Here is a 17,026-nt window from a genome sequence, read left to right as displayed (position 1 = left end):
AGATACAAAGGAGCAGGATTGCTGGATCACATAAGTATTTAATTTTGTAAGAAACCACCAAACTGTCTTCCACTGTGGCTGTACCATTTTGCATTCCCACCAGCAATGAATGAGAGTTTCTGTTGCTCCACATCCTTACAGGCATTCAGTGTTGGCAAGGTTCTGGATTTTGGCCATTCTCATAGATATCTAGTAATGGTACCTCATTGCTGTTTAATTTGCATTTCCCTGATGATATACAATGTGAAGCATCTTTTCATATGCTTATTTGCCATCTGGTGAGGTGTCTGTTGAAGTCTTTGGCCCATTTTTAAATTGAGTTATTTGTTTTCTTATCATTGCATTTAAAGAGTTCTTTGTGTAGTTTGGATAATAGTTCTTTATCAGCTTTGTCTTTTCAGCACATATTTCTCCCAGGATGCAGTTTGTCTTCTCATTCTCTTGACATGGTCTTTCACAGAAATGTTTTTAATGAATTCCAGTTTATCAATTATATCGTTCATGGATTGTGCCTTTGATTTTTATCTAAAATGTTATTGCCATAGTGAAGGTCACCTAGGTTCTCTCATTATTTATCTTATAGGAGTTTTATAGTTCTGCGTTTTACATTTAGGGTCCATTTCGAATTAATTTTTGTGAAGGCTATCAAGTCTCTGTCTAGATTCAACTTTTTGCTTGCAGATATCCACTTGTTTCAGCACCCATTTGTTGAACAAATTATTTTTATTACATTGTATTTGCCTTTGCTCCTTTGTCAAAAATCAGCTGACTGTATTTATGCGGGTCTATTTCTGGGTTTTCTATTCTGTTCCATTGATATGTCTCTTCTTTTGACAACACCACAGTATCTTGATTGCTGTCACTTTATAGTAAATCTTAAAGTCAGGTAGAGCCAGTCCTCCAAGTTCGTTCTTCTCCTTCAGTATTGTATTGGCTATTCTACATCTTTTGCTTCTCCACATAAATTTCAGAATTAGTTTGTTGATACACACAAAATAACCTGCTGTGTGATTGGGCTCACATTAAATCTATAGATAATGTTGGGAAGAACTAACATCTTAACAATACTGAGTCCTTCTATCCATGAACATTAGTATCTCTCAAAATCTCATTTATTTAGTCCCTTGATTTCATTCATCAGAGTTTTCTAGTGTTCCTCACATAGGTCTTGTACATATTTTGCTAGATTTATGCCTAAGTATTTCATATTTGGGGGGTGCTAATATAAATAATATTGTATTTTTTATTTCTCTTTTAAAAAGATTTTATTTTTTTATTTTTTTATTACCCCCCACTCATTCTCTCTCTCTCTCCCCCCCCCAGAAATAAATAAAATCTTTAAAAAAATTTTTTTTTTCAATGCAGTGTGTATATCTTTGTGTTATTGACTTTTCATTTTAGGTCAGATATTATGGCCTGTATGATGGTAATTGTTTTAATATATATATATATTTCCTTTGTGATATGTGGTCCTTTTTAGAAATTTTTAATTTGTGTTTAAAAACATTCTTAATTGAAGACTCTGTGATTATGGATTTGTGAATATCTAAATTTTAATCAGTTTTTGCTGTATACACTTTGAAAATCAAATAGTATGGCAAGAAGCAAACTCTTGTCTCACATTCCCCCAGGTAATGTTCCAAGATGTTCAAATTCTCTAGTTGATTTTTCTCTTGTTGGATTTTAAAGCAGCATGCTTAATTACAGTTTTAAACTTTCCAGTTTATCTACTGATTTCTTATGGAAAAATAAAGGTTTTTGTCTCTTAAAGTGCCACTCGTAACACTCCTCCACACAGAGTTACACTTTCCTAACTTCTCAGTTAAGATATATCACAATTAAATTAATAGTCAGTGCTTACCTTATTGTCTACTTAAAACTGTTCACGTCTGAGACAAAAAGTCTATTTTATGAGTTTTTGATATCCTGTTCAACTCTCAATTTTTTTCCTGTTGATTCTCCCCCAGAGCAAATAAAGGCTTTCCATGCAGTAGTCACTAATTCATCTCCAGACTCCCATTGGAGCTGCAAATCTTTCATTTACTGTCAACATCTATCAGATGAGTCTATCAGAGGCACTTTGTTGTTGTTGAGACAACTCTCCAGGAAGTGCCCTTTTCCTTTCACTGGAATCTAATTGATAGGTTTCTAGGCCTGCTTTGCAGGTCTTTTCCTGGAGATTTCCTTTACCAGAATCCATCAATTGTCTTTCTAAATTGCCAAAAGCTGTTTCTTGTTACCTAAATGTTCTTTTCTTTTTATAGCACCCTAGTCTTATTAATGGATGCAGTAAACTATTAACATTTCTAAACAAGCTAATTACAGATTTTAAGAGTTTTCTTCTGGTGCTTGAATAACATTGGTTTCCTCTGAGTTCTTCCGTTTTGTTCTCTCTCATGGTGGAGGCTTTCCTTCAATATCTTCTGATCTTGGCTCTCTGTTCTTGTTTAGCAACTGGAAGCTCTGTGCCCACTAGACCTGTCACAGGGAGGCTTTACTCTTGATTGAGAAGGTAGCGAGGTGGTTTTCTTTTGGGTGACTCCCAAATGTCATTATCTATATAGTGTCTTTTCTCTTGGGCCAGTGTCAATATTCTACTTGGGAACTGAAAGCTTGGCTGCCAATATTGTACAAGTTGAAAAGAATCCTGTTTCCCCTCAGCTGGGCCAGCTCTGAGCACACAGTCACTGCTCCTCCATAGAGGCTGATATTCTCTCCCTGCTACCCACAGTGATAATTGACCAGTGCAGGATTTTAGGGTTCAATCCACTTGAATACCTCGCCTGTCCCCTAATGTAAAAAATCACTTTGTTGATTATTCCAAGATACCCAACTTCTCAGTATCTTCTGCCTTTAGGCGTGGGACACTGCTATATTTCAGAGCAGTGTTCAGCAAATTAGCTTATATTCTGGTTTCTTTCTGTCAGCATTCTGTTTTTCAGAGGTAACTCAGATTTGGGGATTCATTGAGGGTTATCCTTTTCTGTTTTCAGGGTGGATGTAGATCTTTAAAAATATTTTTTCTTTCATTTCTAGAGATTTGCTTTTAAGAGGGGAGAACTGGACCCTTACCTTTCTTTATTCTATTCAATAGTTTGCATCTTGACTGGCATTCTGAAGCTGAACATTTAACACTTTTTATTACTTGCGTCTGTGTTTTTGTCCATTATCTGTGTTTTTGTCCATTTTCATATCATTATATCAATATATTTAGACTCTATAATGTTATCAATAATTTTGAGCTTCTATTTTTATATTTGTTGAAAATACTTTTCAGAATGATTCCCTTTTTTTAGTTATTTTCATGGCAATGAAATTTTGCATCTTGACATAATCATTTTTGTCAATATTTTCCTTCATAGAAAGATAATTTGCAAGTGGCTGATAAATTCACAGTTGTTTTCTTTAGTTTTTCTTGTAATACAGACTTTAAATATTTTCTTACTTATTTTGAAATTTTCTTGTCAAATAGGAATCTATTCCCCCTCAAATTTTCAAATTGTTAAATAGTTAGCTTGATAGTAACTGTTAAAAATTTCAGTGATTTTCTCTTTATTATCATGTATGAAATTTATTTGTAAAGTGTGCTTTCTGCTAGTTTTATTGATATATTTTTTCTATTTCATGCCCATACTCATTATGTATTAATCATTTCTATTTTTAATAATTCATTTGCTGATCTCACTTCATTTTCTTCTTTTTTCAGTTTACTAGTTTTTCAGTTTAATATTCTGAACTAAGTTGTAAAAATTAAAAGACGAATAAGACCTGTCCGTTGCCTTCAAGGAGTACACAGTCTTGGAGGGTAGAATTAGTTCATAGTGAGAAGTTCCAAGAAGACTCCTTTGAAAGCTTGAGCTGAAAAGAAGGAATAAGCTTTAGAAGGAGAGGCTGGAGTCTTGCTGTTTAGGCAGAACTTCACCAGGGCAATGAATGGATAAGCCAAAAGGAAACTACCAATGCAAAGAGATGAGGACAGATGCACGCACAGGGATGGCTGGCGTATCAGGTGAGGGCATAGACCGTATCTGAGAATGAGGCTGCAGAGATAAGTTGGAGCACTACTCTTGTATAATTCTAGTTGAATTTTGTAATAATTTCATAAAATTCAAACCACCTCTATTAAGCTCTTGATCAGAGTAACATTAAATATATGAGGTGTGCCATAAATAAGTATTGAATTGATTTGAGTTCTTAAATAATGTCATTTGTTGAAAAATGGGGTAGATAAAAATAATAAAATGTTATATATAGGCTGGTTCTTTAACAGTATCAAAAAATGAAGGCTATTGTAAATCCAAGATGTGTGTTCCTTTTCAAAGTTAAAACTCAAGGAAGAAAGACTGCCCTCTTCAAGAATAATCAGTCAGCTTTAAGACAGGGAACATAAAATCAATTTCCCCAATTTTATTGGAGCTATCTGTAATTCTCATTAGTATGTAGTCCACTACAAAGATAGGGATAAGTTCCATTAACCAGCAGAGTGCTATGGAATAGGAGCCATTCTGCACAGCAATAAGGAGGAAATGGAAGCAAGAAAGGGAACAGATAGAAGTAGACTAATTGCTCTAGAATGTTGACAGTGAAATGAAAAAACTAGAATGTAGCTTGGGAAACGGTATGAACATATGAAGAATTGCCTCATACTAAGTCTAACCATGCTTAGAAGACAAAAGGGAATTAATTTGGTAGAGATGGAGAGGTTAAATATTGTTGTTGTTTTAAAATTTTATTTATTTTTGTGAGAGAGGGAGAGAGAACATGCAGGAATGGGGGGAGGGGCAGAGGGAGAAGCAGACTCCCCACTGAGCAGGGAGTCCGATCCCAGGACCCTGGGATCATGACCTGAGTCGAAGGCAGATGCTTAACCAACTGAGCCACCCAGACACCCTGAGGTTAAAAGTTTTAAAGAAGTGAGATACACTTTAGAACATGAGTTTTTTAGAAAATACGAAATGGTTTGTTCCAAGACACAGGGGGGAAGAGGGAGCACTTGTTCCTGTTAGAATTGCAACAAGGATAAAATCAGAAGACGTAAAGAAAGATGTTGAGGGATAGATGTCAGAGAGCTAGGCAGCTTGCATGGATGCCTTGGATCTTCTAAATAAGTCTATCCACAGGACCCCTGCACCAGAATCACCGGGGAGTGCTGGAGACAAATTCAACTGGATCACTCGCACTGGAACCCAGGAAGCTGTAATATCAGGATATTCTAACTAGAGTTTGAGAACCATGGTTCAAAAGAAGCGGGAGGTTACCTGCAGGGTGTGTTGACGTGATTGGGAAAGCATTCATGTTTTAGGAAAACAGCAGAAGATACAGGTGGGCAATGGAGAGAACAGAATTATTATGCACTGACTAGAGGAGCTGAGGGGCAGGAATTTGTGTTGGCGACGCTGGTCCAGCTCCAGAATATGGTTAAGTGTGTTTCCATGGCTGCTTCTAGGATAAAGTGATTCCACTTACAGACCCTGTTATCACTTTTTTTATTTGTCAGGGCCCAGAGAAAATTGCTAAAGTAGGCTGCTGAGTCAAGGACAGGAAGAAAACTGGAGCAATTTTCCTTCTTTGGGGCTTAAGGAACACACCTTTCTTGGCAGGCAGAGTCAGTGACACTGACTACTACATAAAACCCCATGGATTGGTTTATCCAGAGTTTAAGTTTCACATATTTATGATGAACACTGCCAACGTGTCAGGCCACACTCCCCTCTGCACGTCGTGGCTCCATTCCATTCTTACCTGCTCCTGCTCCGCCTGCACGTAACCTGAGACAGGTGACGGCCCTGTGTGAAAGAAAACAGTCGCAAGAGCCAAGTGTAGTTCATTGTCTTTTTTTCTCTTTTTATACTTGATCCGTATCAGCAGCCTCCTCGCTGGTCTCCCGGCTACCAGCCTCTTCCTTCCCCAGATCACCAGTTCCCTTTTCTCACACAGACTGACCACCAAACAAATGAGGAAATACTTGTAAGGCAAGTAGTAAGCGTTGTGAGTACTCACGGCGGCTCTGAAGTTTCCGCATCACCACAGACTGAAGTCCACAAACAAATCAGAGACACGCGAGGTTTTTTGTAGCATGTCCTATCTTCAGCCACTGCCTCCCATGGCCCATCCACATTCCCGCCCCCCATGACCCAGGAAAACAGGCTCTTGATGATTGTTTCAGTACACTGTGCACCGTAGGCTGTGACCAAAGTGTTTCTTCTCGTTTAGTTGCCGTGCTTCGTGTTTCTTCCCCCACAGGAGCTGTCTTTAAATGTCATCCCCTCTCTGAAGCTTTCCTCAGGCTCCACTCCTCTAAGGCAGGATTATTTTTTCATCTGTATTCCACAGTGCTTTATACAGATATCAGCTGTTGTATTTAGAACATTATGTTGTACTCATTTATATTTTTGTTTCCACGGTTGGACCTGAATTTCTTGAGAACAAAAATTGGGTCATTAAATTTTTAATTCCTCAGTACCTGACACATAGGATGTATGCCATCAATTTTAGTTGAATACACTTCAACCAGAGATCCTCTTTTTATGGAATCCAAACTGAAAGAACATAGGAAAATAGAGTTATTTGGAGTAAGCAATATGGGCAACTCTGTCAGCATCATTTTGTAATAGTAACAAGGGTTTCTTTCTCCATGTACTATTATACTTGTAGTGTCAGTTAGTCTGAATACCTCCAGGATCATAGAATTTCAATGGGAAGAAGTATCTTCCAGGTGGTTCCTTTGATTTGCAGATGAAGAAACCAGTCGTTTGCTTATATCAGACTCCACAAGTAGTTTTTATCAAAATCCTATCTAATGGGGTGCCTGGGCGGCTCAGTCAGTTAAGCACCTGTCTTCCACTCAGTCATGATCCCAGGGTCATGGGATCGAGCCCCGTGTCGGGGTCCTTGCTCAGCGGTCCTTGCTCAGCCGGGAGTCTGCTTCCTCCTCTCCCTCTGGCCCTCCTCCCCGGCTCATGTTCTCACTCACTCGCTCTCTCTCTCTCAGATGAACAAATTAAAAAATCTTTTTAAAAAATCATATCCAACAACCAACAACCTTTGTGAATTCATGAGTATTAAACCATTTTTACATTCCAGGCAAATAATTCTGGGAGAACAAAAGGTACAGTGCATTTTAGTTCAGAGGGAATTCCATTAAGGAATCTTAACCTCAATTTAAGATTGTTGGGGTTGGGGAAAGCCAGGCTACTTGATGAGAAATAATTGGTAAGTTCAAGGAATATTTTAAATATAAGTGAAGCGTTTTTCATGTCTTCCCCCCCCCCCCCCCGAGATAATGTGAACCATCAGGGCCATCAGAAGAAAATAGAGCAGGGTTTGATGAGTTCCTTTTTCCAGGTTTAACTGAGCCTCTTCTTCTGTTTAATAGGTTTCAGAATCTGCTGTGGTCCAGAAAGACATTTGTGGACAACATGAAGGTCTATAACCACAGTTATATCTACATGCCTGCCTTTTCTATGAAGACGGGAACAGAGCCATCTCTCCGGGTTTATTACACACTGTCAGATGTTGGTGCCAATCAAACAGTGCTCTTTGCCAACCCCAACTTTCTGCGTAGCATTGGAAAGTTCTGGAAAAGTAGGGGAATCCATGCCAAGCGCCTGTCCACAGGACTCTTTCTGGTGAGTGCGGCTCTGGGCCTCTGTGAAGAGGTAGCTATCTATGGTTTCTGGCCCTTCTCTGTGAATATGCATGAGCAGCCCATCAGCCACCACTACTATGATAATGTCTTGCCCTTTTCTGGCTTCCATGCCATGCCAGAGGAATTTCTCCAGCTCTGGTATCTTCATAAAATCGGTGCACTGAGAATGCAGCTAGACCCATGTGAAGACACTTCACTCCAGCCCACTTCCTAGGGACCATGGAAAAAGAAAGAACTGAGACAGGGTATTTTTGTTAGGTTTTCTACATGACTCCAAAAGGAAATGGTCAAGTCATTTCATGGATTCACATGGGGCACTTGGAAAAACAAGACAAAACAAAAACAAAACAACTACAAAAACCCAAGAGAGACTCTACTTGCGATGTTGGCTTGGAGGACAAATAAGGAATGAAAAACCTATGAAATATTTTGTAGCACATTGTGGATTTGCAACCAGTAACATGCCGATGAGATGATGTTGGTAAAGCACATTTAGGTGGTTCCAGTCTAGCAGTTCACAAACAAGACAGAACTCCAGTTGTTGAAGCTGAGGAATTAATCAAGGTAGAATAAAGGAAATGCCAGGGCGAAGTGTTACTGATTATCAACACAATCTGGCTTTAGGAAAAAACCTATCAGATCTTAGAACCATAGGTTTTTAAAAAATGATTATTTATCTTTGCCCTATTTAGGGGCAGTGAGTGGGTGATGAGGTAGATTTAAAAAAAAATCTCTTACTGAGTAATAAAGATACAAAACACTACAGCTAATTATTGTGATTTGTTGAACCATGTCTATGTTAACTCTAGTCTCCTTCCATTTAAAAAAATGTTAAATAAGAATTGCTTCCTCCCCTTTTGTCAAGTCTAGTTAGACGATGTGAAGCGTTATTGAATTTAGACTGTGTTGATTCATAGTCTGGATCACATGAGCCACTTTCCCTCCTTCTCAGAATTGAGGGCATAAACTCAATTTTAGGTCTGCATTATTTAAGCCTGGTTGTATTATTATGTTATTTTAGTGCAAGAAGACTACAGACGTGAGTGTATTATTTATTTGCAAATTGGCATAATTATCTTCATAATTTAAAGTAAAGCACAATGATGTAAAGTTTCGTCTGGAAACAGATTGGAAGGCACATCCCTTTTCTCTCTACCATGGTGTATTCACTCCAAGATACATGCACACAGATAAAACATATATATTCATGTACACACACACTCACACATACACACAGTTAAACAAAGCTCATTCCCATGCAACTACGAAAGCTGAACCCACATGACGGGGTATGGCCAAAATCTGTAACTGCCGTCGAAGAGCTACAGATGAACTACCCGCTACCCACTACCCCTTGATGTCAGACCAGCCAGCTTACTGGTTACTGCTCATAATGCTCACACCAGCACGACCCCCAAGCGCTTACCCAAAATGAGCAGAATTGTTTTACTCATTCTGACTCTCCCTAACATCTCATGGATGGACGCTGTGTTGAGCATGGCCACACACGCATGGTTCATACAAGTAAAGGGATGTGAACTCGTCGATGTTGATTCCCTTGGTAGTAGGTTAGGCTGCTTAGAAAGCCTTTTACATAAGCTTTGACACCCTGCAAACAAACTCTACTGACAGATTATAAGCAGTTAAATGTGTTTACATGTGCAAGGAAGGGAAGGGAAGCCTCTCACTGTCTTTGTGCTTTGGAACGCCTTAATCTAAAAGGAGACACTGGAAAGCACTATTTTTATTCTTTTAAATGTCACCAAAATGGAGGTAAAACTATGTCCAAAAGTTCTGCTTCATTTTTAATGGTAGAAACTTAGTCTACCATATAAGTTAAAACAGGTGGCAATTTTTGGTGGGTTCCTTTAAAAGACATTGAGACAACAAAGCCCTTGGAAAAATTCTGTATCATCACCAGAAAAGGCAATTTCTAAGTAAGATTAAATTTCAAGGTTATTACAGAAATCAGCAGTTAAAAAATGACTGGTTGGCATAACACGGATTATACTGATGCTTGGAAAGTTAAGAATTTGAGAGTACTGATTCTGTACAGAACTGATTTGTTATTTTGGTCCTGTATGGCAGGAGAAATGTAATGAGAATGTACTATGAGTGAGCTGTGTTAAATGCACACTAGATGTGAAGCCCTAACCCTATTTCCTTTTTAGAGCCATTGTTATTATTTAATAATTACCTTAAAAAGGAATACATTCTAACCTATACACTTCAGCAAAGATGTAAAAGGGCTAATGAAACACACACAAATTGGTACTTTAACTGATAAAATTGTTAAAATGTAACTAAAGAGCTCCATAAAGCCTGTGCGTCACAGTCCACTGGAGCTGCTAGTTGGAAATTTAGCGTCTTGTTAGAATTTCTGGGATAGATTTATACAATAAACTGTGCAATTTTTAGACTAGAAATTTGTGGCTTCTGAAAGGCAGAACAGAAATGGCCCAAGATGATAATGTTTAATTAGACCAATACTTCTCAGCTGGGGTGGTTCCCCTCCCCTCGGCGGTGGCATTTGGCAGTGTGTGGAGACATTTTTGATTGTTGTGGTTGGCAGGGTGCTCCTGGCATCTAGTGGACAGAGGCCAAGAATCCTGCTAAACATCCTAGAGTGGAGAAGTTAGCCCCTCACAGGGAAGAATTTCCCAGTCTAAAATATTAATAGTGTCTAAGGTTGAGAAACCCTGGATTAGACCAGAAGAATGCTTTGATTGCCCCAAATTGTCTTCACTTAAGGATACCCATACATGCTCACATCATTTGAAATATGACTACAGTTGAATGAAAGTGGTTTCTTAGAGTAGATTGCAGTTGGCATTATTGTATATTGACTCATAGGTATGGCATACATACTCCTTTTTCATGGTTAGATGTATCTAAACTGGGAGTGTGACTGTCTTTGTGTGTGTGTGTGTGTGTACACTTGGGTGTTGTAGCATAAAGTTATGCATATCTATCCTTGTTGAAATATATGTGTTCCTAAGTGAGGATCTCTCCAGAATTATCTTGCAGAGTAGACTGGAATATTCTATTACTGTTAAGAAGTTGAATTCTAAGCGCCTGTTATTTTATTCTGTTTATCTGAAATTGGGACTCATACTTTGCCAAATTTGGTCAATTACATTTTAATACTACTGACCCTTCAGATTAGCTCAGAAGATATTCAGATTATGGTAGACACGCACAGTAGGAAAATATTTCGTTGCTTTCAATGCACCTGCCAGGAGAGGGCATCACCCTCTAACACCGGTCTAATTTTTAAATTGCTTTTTATTGACAAAAATTAGCTTGCTCCATGGGGGCAAAAAAGGGGTTGAGGAAACTGAACATGGGTACCTGGTATGATTTTTACCTTTTATCAGCTCCATCAGCCCCGGTTTGAGAATTGCGTTGATGCTAAGGGTCATGAGTAAGGGTGACCTCTGTTTAATTTTAATTACACTAGGGTAAAATTAAGATAGGTGAAGGATTAAGTCATTCTCTAAGATAGAAAAGGGATTTTTTTGTATGGAAGATTTTTATATGGATGAGGAAGTTGACCAGTGCCCATGGGATTTTGTTTCTATATAGTTCACTTCTATTTTAACAAGGTGAATATTCCAAAATGATACAAATGACACAAAATTTGTGTAGCTATTCAGACAATACCTGTTTGGCTTTGTGATATCTCAAGTCCTTCTCTTGGCTACAAACTTTGTTTAGGTTATATGTAACTTGTACCTAGAGCAATGGGCAACATAGCTTCACAATCTGCATGGAAAATAATGGAAGAAATCCCTGGATTCCGAATTTGACAAAAATATTCTTAGATTAGTCAGAAGGTTTACGGAAGTGTTAGAGATGATTCCCAAATAGAAAAAAATATCAAGAACATTTCTTCTGGTCAGCAACTGTCGCATTATTTATAATTGTATTATACAGCTTTCTATTTCTTTGAAGAATCAGTCATCTGTAATTTTAATTTTTATGTTTAAAAATAGTGGCTTTCAACTGACAAATCCTTGTGAGGAGGGACCTAAAAAGAAAAAACATCACAGTCCACCAAAGACTTTAAGGAATTCTGATTGTGTTGTACAAAAGCGTTGCCACCAGAACCAGGTAATAATATCTGCTCCATTTATAGAGTTCCAGAGATCAAGAGCTGTTAAGACTGTGAGAACCCGAGGACAAGTATGTGGAGGCAGAAGGACTGAGAGCAATGCTGTGCTTTTTATTTATTTCTTCGTCTTCCCAGTGTGGAGGTCGGCTCTCAGATTATGACTTTCAGTGAGCACACATCAGGAAGTGGCTAAACAACATGGCACCTGGAACGTAGGTCAAGCCTCTAGCAAAGTCTGTAGTTAAGTCTAACTACATATGACCAGCGATTTGGGTCTCGTGCCAGGGAGAGAATGAAGCAAGTGGAAGGCAGGAGAAAACCCTACTCCCAAGCTCTCAGAGGACATAAGGGTCAGAGAAGTCTGTGCCCTTGACCTTGGCTTTCCAGCACTGTCTGTTTCTATCTGCTACGAGGGAAGCTGGCCTGTCTCTGGGGTCAAGCTGGTAGCCTTGTGACTGGAGACTTGGTGTGGAAATTTGCTGAGAAGCATAAAATTTTACACTGCCTTGAACAGTTTTTTGTTTTGTGTTTTTGTTTTTTTTTTAATTTGTGCTCTCTAAATTTGGGTGTCCTGTGACAGAATTCCGGTCACCCTGACCTAATTATAGCCCTGCCAGTGATGATTAAAAATGGAGCTTTTTTTCCCACTCAGATGAATTTTCTGAGTTCTTGAAGCTAGGGAGATATCAAATATAGTTGACCCTTGAAAGACACAGGTGAGAATTGCACGGGTCTGCTTATACACGGATTTTTTTTTTTTTTTGACAAATATAGTGCAGTACTGTAAATGTATTTTCCTTATGAGTTTCTTAATAACATTTTCTTTTCTCTAGCTTACTTCATCCTGAGAATACAGTATATAAGCTTTGACAAATAACTTACAAAATATGTGCTAATCGACTATTGCTGTGGTTGATAAGGCTTCCGGTCAATAATAGGCGTAGTAGTTATGGACTAGTTATGTTTTGGGGGAGTCAAAAGTTATATGCACATGTGTGACTGCATGGCGTGTTGACGCCCCTGATCCCCACGTTGGAGTGGACCGTGTTCCACCAGCTCTTATATAGTCTCTTTAAAAGCCAAGGAGACTGATCCAAAAGAATCCGGAAGCCTAGAATGTTTGTTTAGGACTCCTAACATGGGGGCAGAATATTTAATTTGAACACAGTTAAGATTCCTATCTTGTGAGTGGAAAGAGCCTTGCATGAAGCTACAGTGGCTGTAGCCTTTTTTCTTCCTATCCTAAGGAGCTGGATCCTGTTGCCTTTAACCTCGGCCGAGGCCTGTCTCTTGCATTCTTTACATACCTCCTAGAGGTGAAAGATTGAAACAAGTCATGAAAGGAAATCTCATTCAAACATAAGACAACCTCTGCTCATCATCACAATAAGGAAAAACGACATGTTTCTGTCTCCTTCCTTTGGTTTTCTTCTTTCTGGTGCCAACATTTCTGATTTCTTCTCTAACACATAAGGAGTAAATAACTTATTATAAATTGACATATAATAATACCTGTGAACATTTGTGCCATAACCAAACCCACAGCTCTAACTTTTGGAAAGCACGAGAGAGGAATTATATTTTGTTCATGGTCATTTATGTGCCTATTTCCTCTGTGTTCTTACTGATCTCTGCATTGTGCTAAAATCTTTTCTCATTTTGCTTTCCTGTTAAAGCTGTAGGATATAATCAATGATGCAAAGCTGTCTGGGAGTTTTATAGAATAATATTCAAATATATTGATCATGTCTCTTTCTGCTTCTATATAATTAGATTTTCCCCAGTTATTTGTCATTTTAAAAGCGTGTGTTTCACATGATACTGATAAACATCTAAGAGATATGAGTTTATCCAGGGCAGAGAAAATTGGCAGTCAGATATGTCTGTTTTTCTCTGCATCATGTGCGAAATGGAAAATAGTAATAAAAAAGGGTTTAAGCAAAATGAAAAAGAGAAAGATAAAATCAGGATTTTAATTGTGAAGGACCCCTGGGAGAGATCTTAGTAGGAAGCTAAGCACAGAGCTCAGAGGCTGTTGTCCTTGAGTGCAGTCCCAAGAATAGAACCTTTCAAAACATTTTAAAGGAAATATATTGTTATGCAGTTGTTACGGCTCATGATGAAAAGACGCTAGAGGAAGCAATGTGAGAGCCAGATGGTGAGACACTTAGGGAAGAAAATGGAGGTTCAGCACCAGTTTACCTACTTGGGCCCTCCTGCTCCCCCCACCCCAAGTCGTGCTTTCTTGGTGTCTGTGCTGGGATATGCAAACACTGCCATTTTCATAGCCCCTTTTTATCTCCACTTTGACGCATACACAAGATTATTATTTAAATCTCCTGTCATGATGAGGCAGCGATAGTAGGAAGTGTCACTTTGAACTTCACCCTTTGAAACATGGTCACCATATGCTATGCCAAGTGACAGTTGGGAAGATTTAGATGTGTTTTCTCCCCTCTGCTCTAGTGTAAACACACACACACACACACACACACACACACACACACCCTGCATTATTTATGCCCACTGAAAAGAGAAAAATGGCTGACGAGGTCGGGGTGGCAGAGGGTGCCTTAACTTTTTCTGACTTGGCTCCCCCTTCCTTCTGTATTTCCTTCCTGTACCCCTGTCACTTCAGAGATGTAGCCATGTCTGTTCCAAGTTGTATCTTTACCATCAGCAAGAACTCTTATAAATGTCGTGAATGTGACTATTTTATATAAATGCACAATAGTATATAGGCCTTGGAGACGTCTGATAACAGTATGTAAATATCCTTTGTGGAAGTAGTAGAACCTTCTCATAGAGAGCTCCTTAGGCGATAGCTACAGGAAAACTAAAAATGATTAGGTTAAAAATGTTCGTTTCTTCCAGCAAACACTAGCCTTCATGGAAGCAAGGAAACAGTTTGTTTCTGTTTCTCATCCCTCTTAAGCACCAATTCTTTGGGCTTTCTTATCCATAAGTTGCCATAGACATCCCTCTCATAATATACAGGAGTCACAATTTGTGGTGACTGATGGTCACAGGGGTACATCAGAATCAGAGACACTAGAGGGAAGGGGAGAGTACAGACAAGGAGAAGCTCCATTGAAAAGCTCGTTTAATTTTTTTTAAGTCTGGAATATTATTAGAATTCTAGTTACCACATAGCAAAGTTGGAAAAGCTTTGAAAAAACAAAAGTTTCTCGTTGGTCTCTTTAACTTGATGATTGCACCTTCTGTATCATTCCACATGTGTGCAAGCTGTTTTTCAGCTAATTTGCAGACTGGAGGTAAGGAGAAAAATAGAAAAATTCAAATATTTTTTCTCATGCAGTGTAGTTTGACTACCAGTCCATGGATGCAATAATTCTGGAAAAGACTTTTTAGATAAAAAATAAAATAAAATAAAATTGAAATCACCTTCGAAGTATATATGGAATTACTTTTTCCTAATAAGGCTAAATTCCATTGGCAGGCGGTGCGGGGGAAAATCAATGCTCTTCATTTCTTCTTCTTCTTTTTTTTTTTGAGTTTCATATAAAATGTAGCAGGTAAGAAAAAACCTTAATTGGTACTTTTTATAGTGTGACTTGAAAAAGCAGTATCTGTCTTGGTTGGTTCTGCTGAGTGGTTTCTACAGAATCTAAATGCAATGTCATAGGAGGAGGTTTGCTGTAAAAACATGTCTTTTTCTTTGGTGTGTTCATTGTAATTATGGCTGGTAGTGAGAAGGTTCAGTAAGTCTCAATTTCTCTACCTCCCTTACTTGGAGAAAATTTGGAAATGTACCCTGTGAATAAAATGATTTTTTTATAGCTTGTGAAGTCTTTTTATTTCCCAGAAGCGTATGGGTGATTCTATTTCCTTTTCTATTCCTCTGTTTTGTATCCATATCAGCTACACTGACTTTTTTCCTTCTGGATGAAAACTCATGCTGCTTGGTGAGAAAATTATTTTAGAAATACAGAACTCTAAATGTTATGAATAGACTATAAGAACACTATTGTTACTCTTATGCAGGTAAAAGGCCTTATCTATTGGGCAAAGTAGAAAGAAAATTGAGTGCTTATTTAATGTGCTATATGTACACGAGCCTATTTTCTCCAGCTGTAAAATTTTCCCTTTATGTAATGAGTCGGTATCAGTGTGTGTGTCCTACAGATACTTTAACCAATTCCTAACAAGATTCAAAATATTTAGATTCCCCTTCTGTTCATATGGATGACTTTGACAAGCCCGAGTGTGCCTTCTTGTCTAAATAATTTAGATAATTGCTTCAAACTCCCCTTTCCCTTGGGACCTAGTGGCCCAGTTCTGCCAGACACTCTCTCAGCAGGGGGGACATCAGGAAAAGTGACCTTGGTCCATCCTTTATCATATGTTTCACCTCAGAAATTGATCAAGGTGCTTTGTACAGATCTTATTAATTCTCTGAGTTCGCTATCACACAACAGCCTTTGGGACTACCGCTATTTTAAGAAGGTCATTCTGTTACCTAATGTTAAAACTTCATGGTGTTTAGCTGAATCATCCGGGGGTAAAAAAGGCAGACTTCTAGTATAAATGTGGGTTACCCTAACCTATTCTCAGACTATATGAGGGAAACAGATTGAACTTGTTTTTACCAACTATCATTAAGTTAAAAAAAAAAAAATCTAGATATTACTGAGTTCGAGAACATTCAAAAACAGAGATTAAGAATCCAAAAGCATTAATTACTCAAGAATCTCTAAACCTAAAAAGACGTAATTACAAGTCACAGACTAGATTTTTGCTTGAAAACTTATTATTTTGGATATACAGATCCTTAATGATACGAAGAACTAAAAATGTAGGATTATTGAACTGAAACTTGTGGGGTTCATTGTGAATGATCTGGAGAACATGGGATGAAGTTGAGACCATATCTGATTTTTTATGCTTAACGTGTATAATTCTAAGACGTATCTAGTTACTAGGATTTTGAAAATATGGGAAAACAAAAACCCTTTATGTTTTCTTTTGTATAGATAGAATTAAAGTTCCTTCTTTACTGCACAAGAGTCATGGTTTCCAGGCATGAATTTAAAAAATCAGTATTTGGGAACTTTTTTGTGATAATGCAATCAAAAATTAGATTATGAGGCTATCAAGAGTTTGTTAGTTTCAACACAGACTTTCGTCAGGAAGATTCCAACTTTTGCATGTGAAGAAGAGTGAAAAGTAAGAATAGGAGTGTTCATTTGATGGGTCACTTTCATCAACGTCCCACCAGGTGGATTACTGATCTCCTGGGAGAT

At 38.1% G+C, this 17,026-nt stretch overlaps 1 protein-coding gene across 1 annotated transcript in view; it reads left to right on the top strand.

Moving 5' to 3' along the window:
* The window catches only part of ST8SIA1 (ST8 alpha-N-acetyl-neuraminide alpha-2,8-sialyltransferase 1), a 150,180-nt gene extending 134,615 nt beyond the window's left edge, over nucleotides 1–15,565 (top strand). Inside the window, exon 5 of the mRNA XM_045811846.2 lies at nucleotides 7,376–15,565. Coding sequence (XP_045667802.1) covers nucleotides 7,376–7,862 — 487 coding nt within the window. The 3' untranslated portion in view covers nucleotides 7,863–15,565. The remainder of the gene's footprint in view (nucleotides 1–7,375) is intronic.
* The last annotated feature ends 1,461 nt before the right edge of the window (nucleotides 15,566–17,026 follow it).

Source organism: Ursus americanus, chromosome 25 (genome assembly GCF_024610735.1).
Source record: "Ursus americanus isolate L20-20 chromosome 25, mUrsAme1.1.p, whole genome shotgun sequence".
NCBI classification, from domain to species: Eukaryota; Metazoa; Chordata; class Mammalia; order Carnivora; family Ursidae; genus Ursus; species Ursus americanus.
Note: the sequence above shows the minus strand (reverse complement) of the source record. Positions and strands in the feature narration are given on the sequence as shown.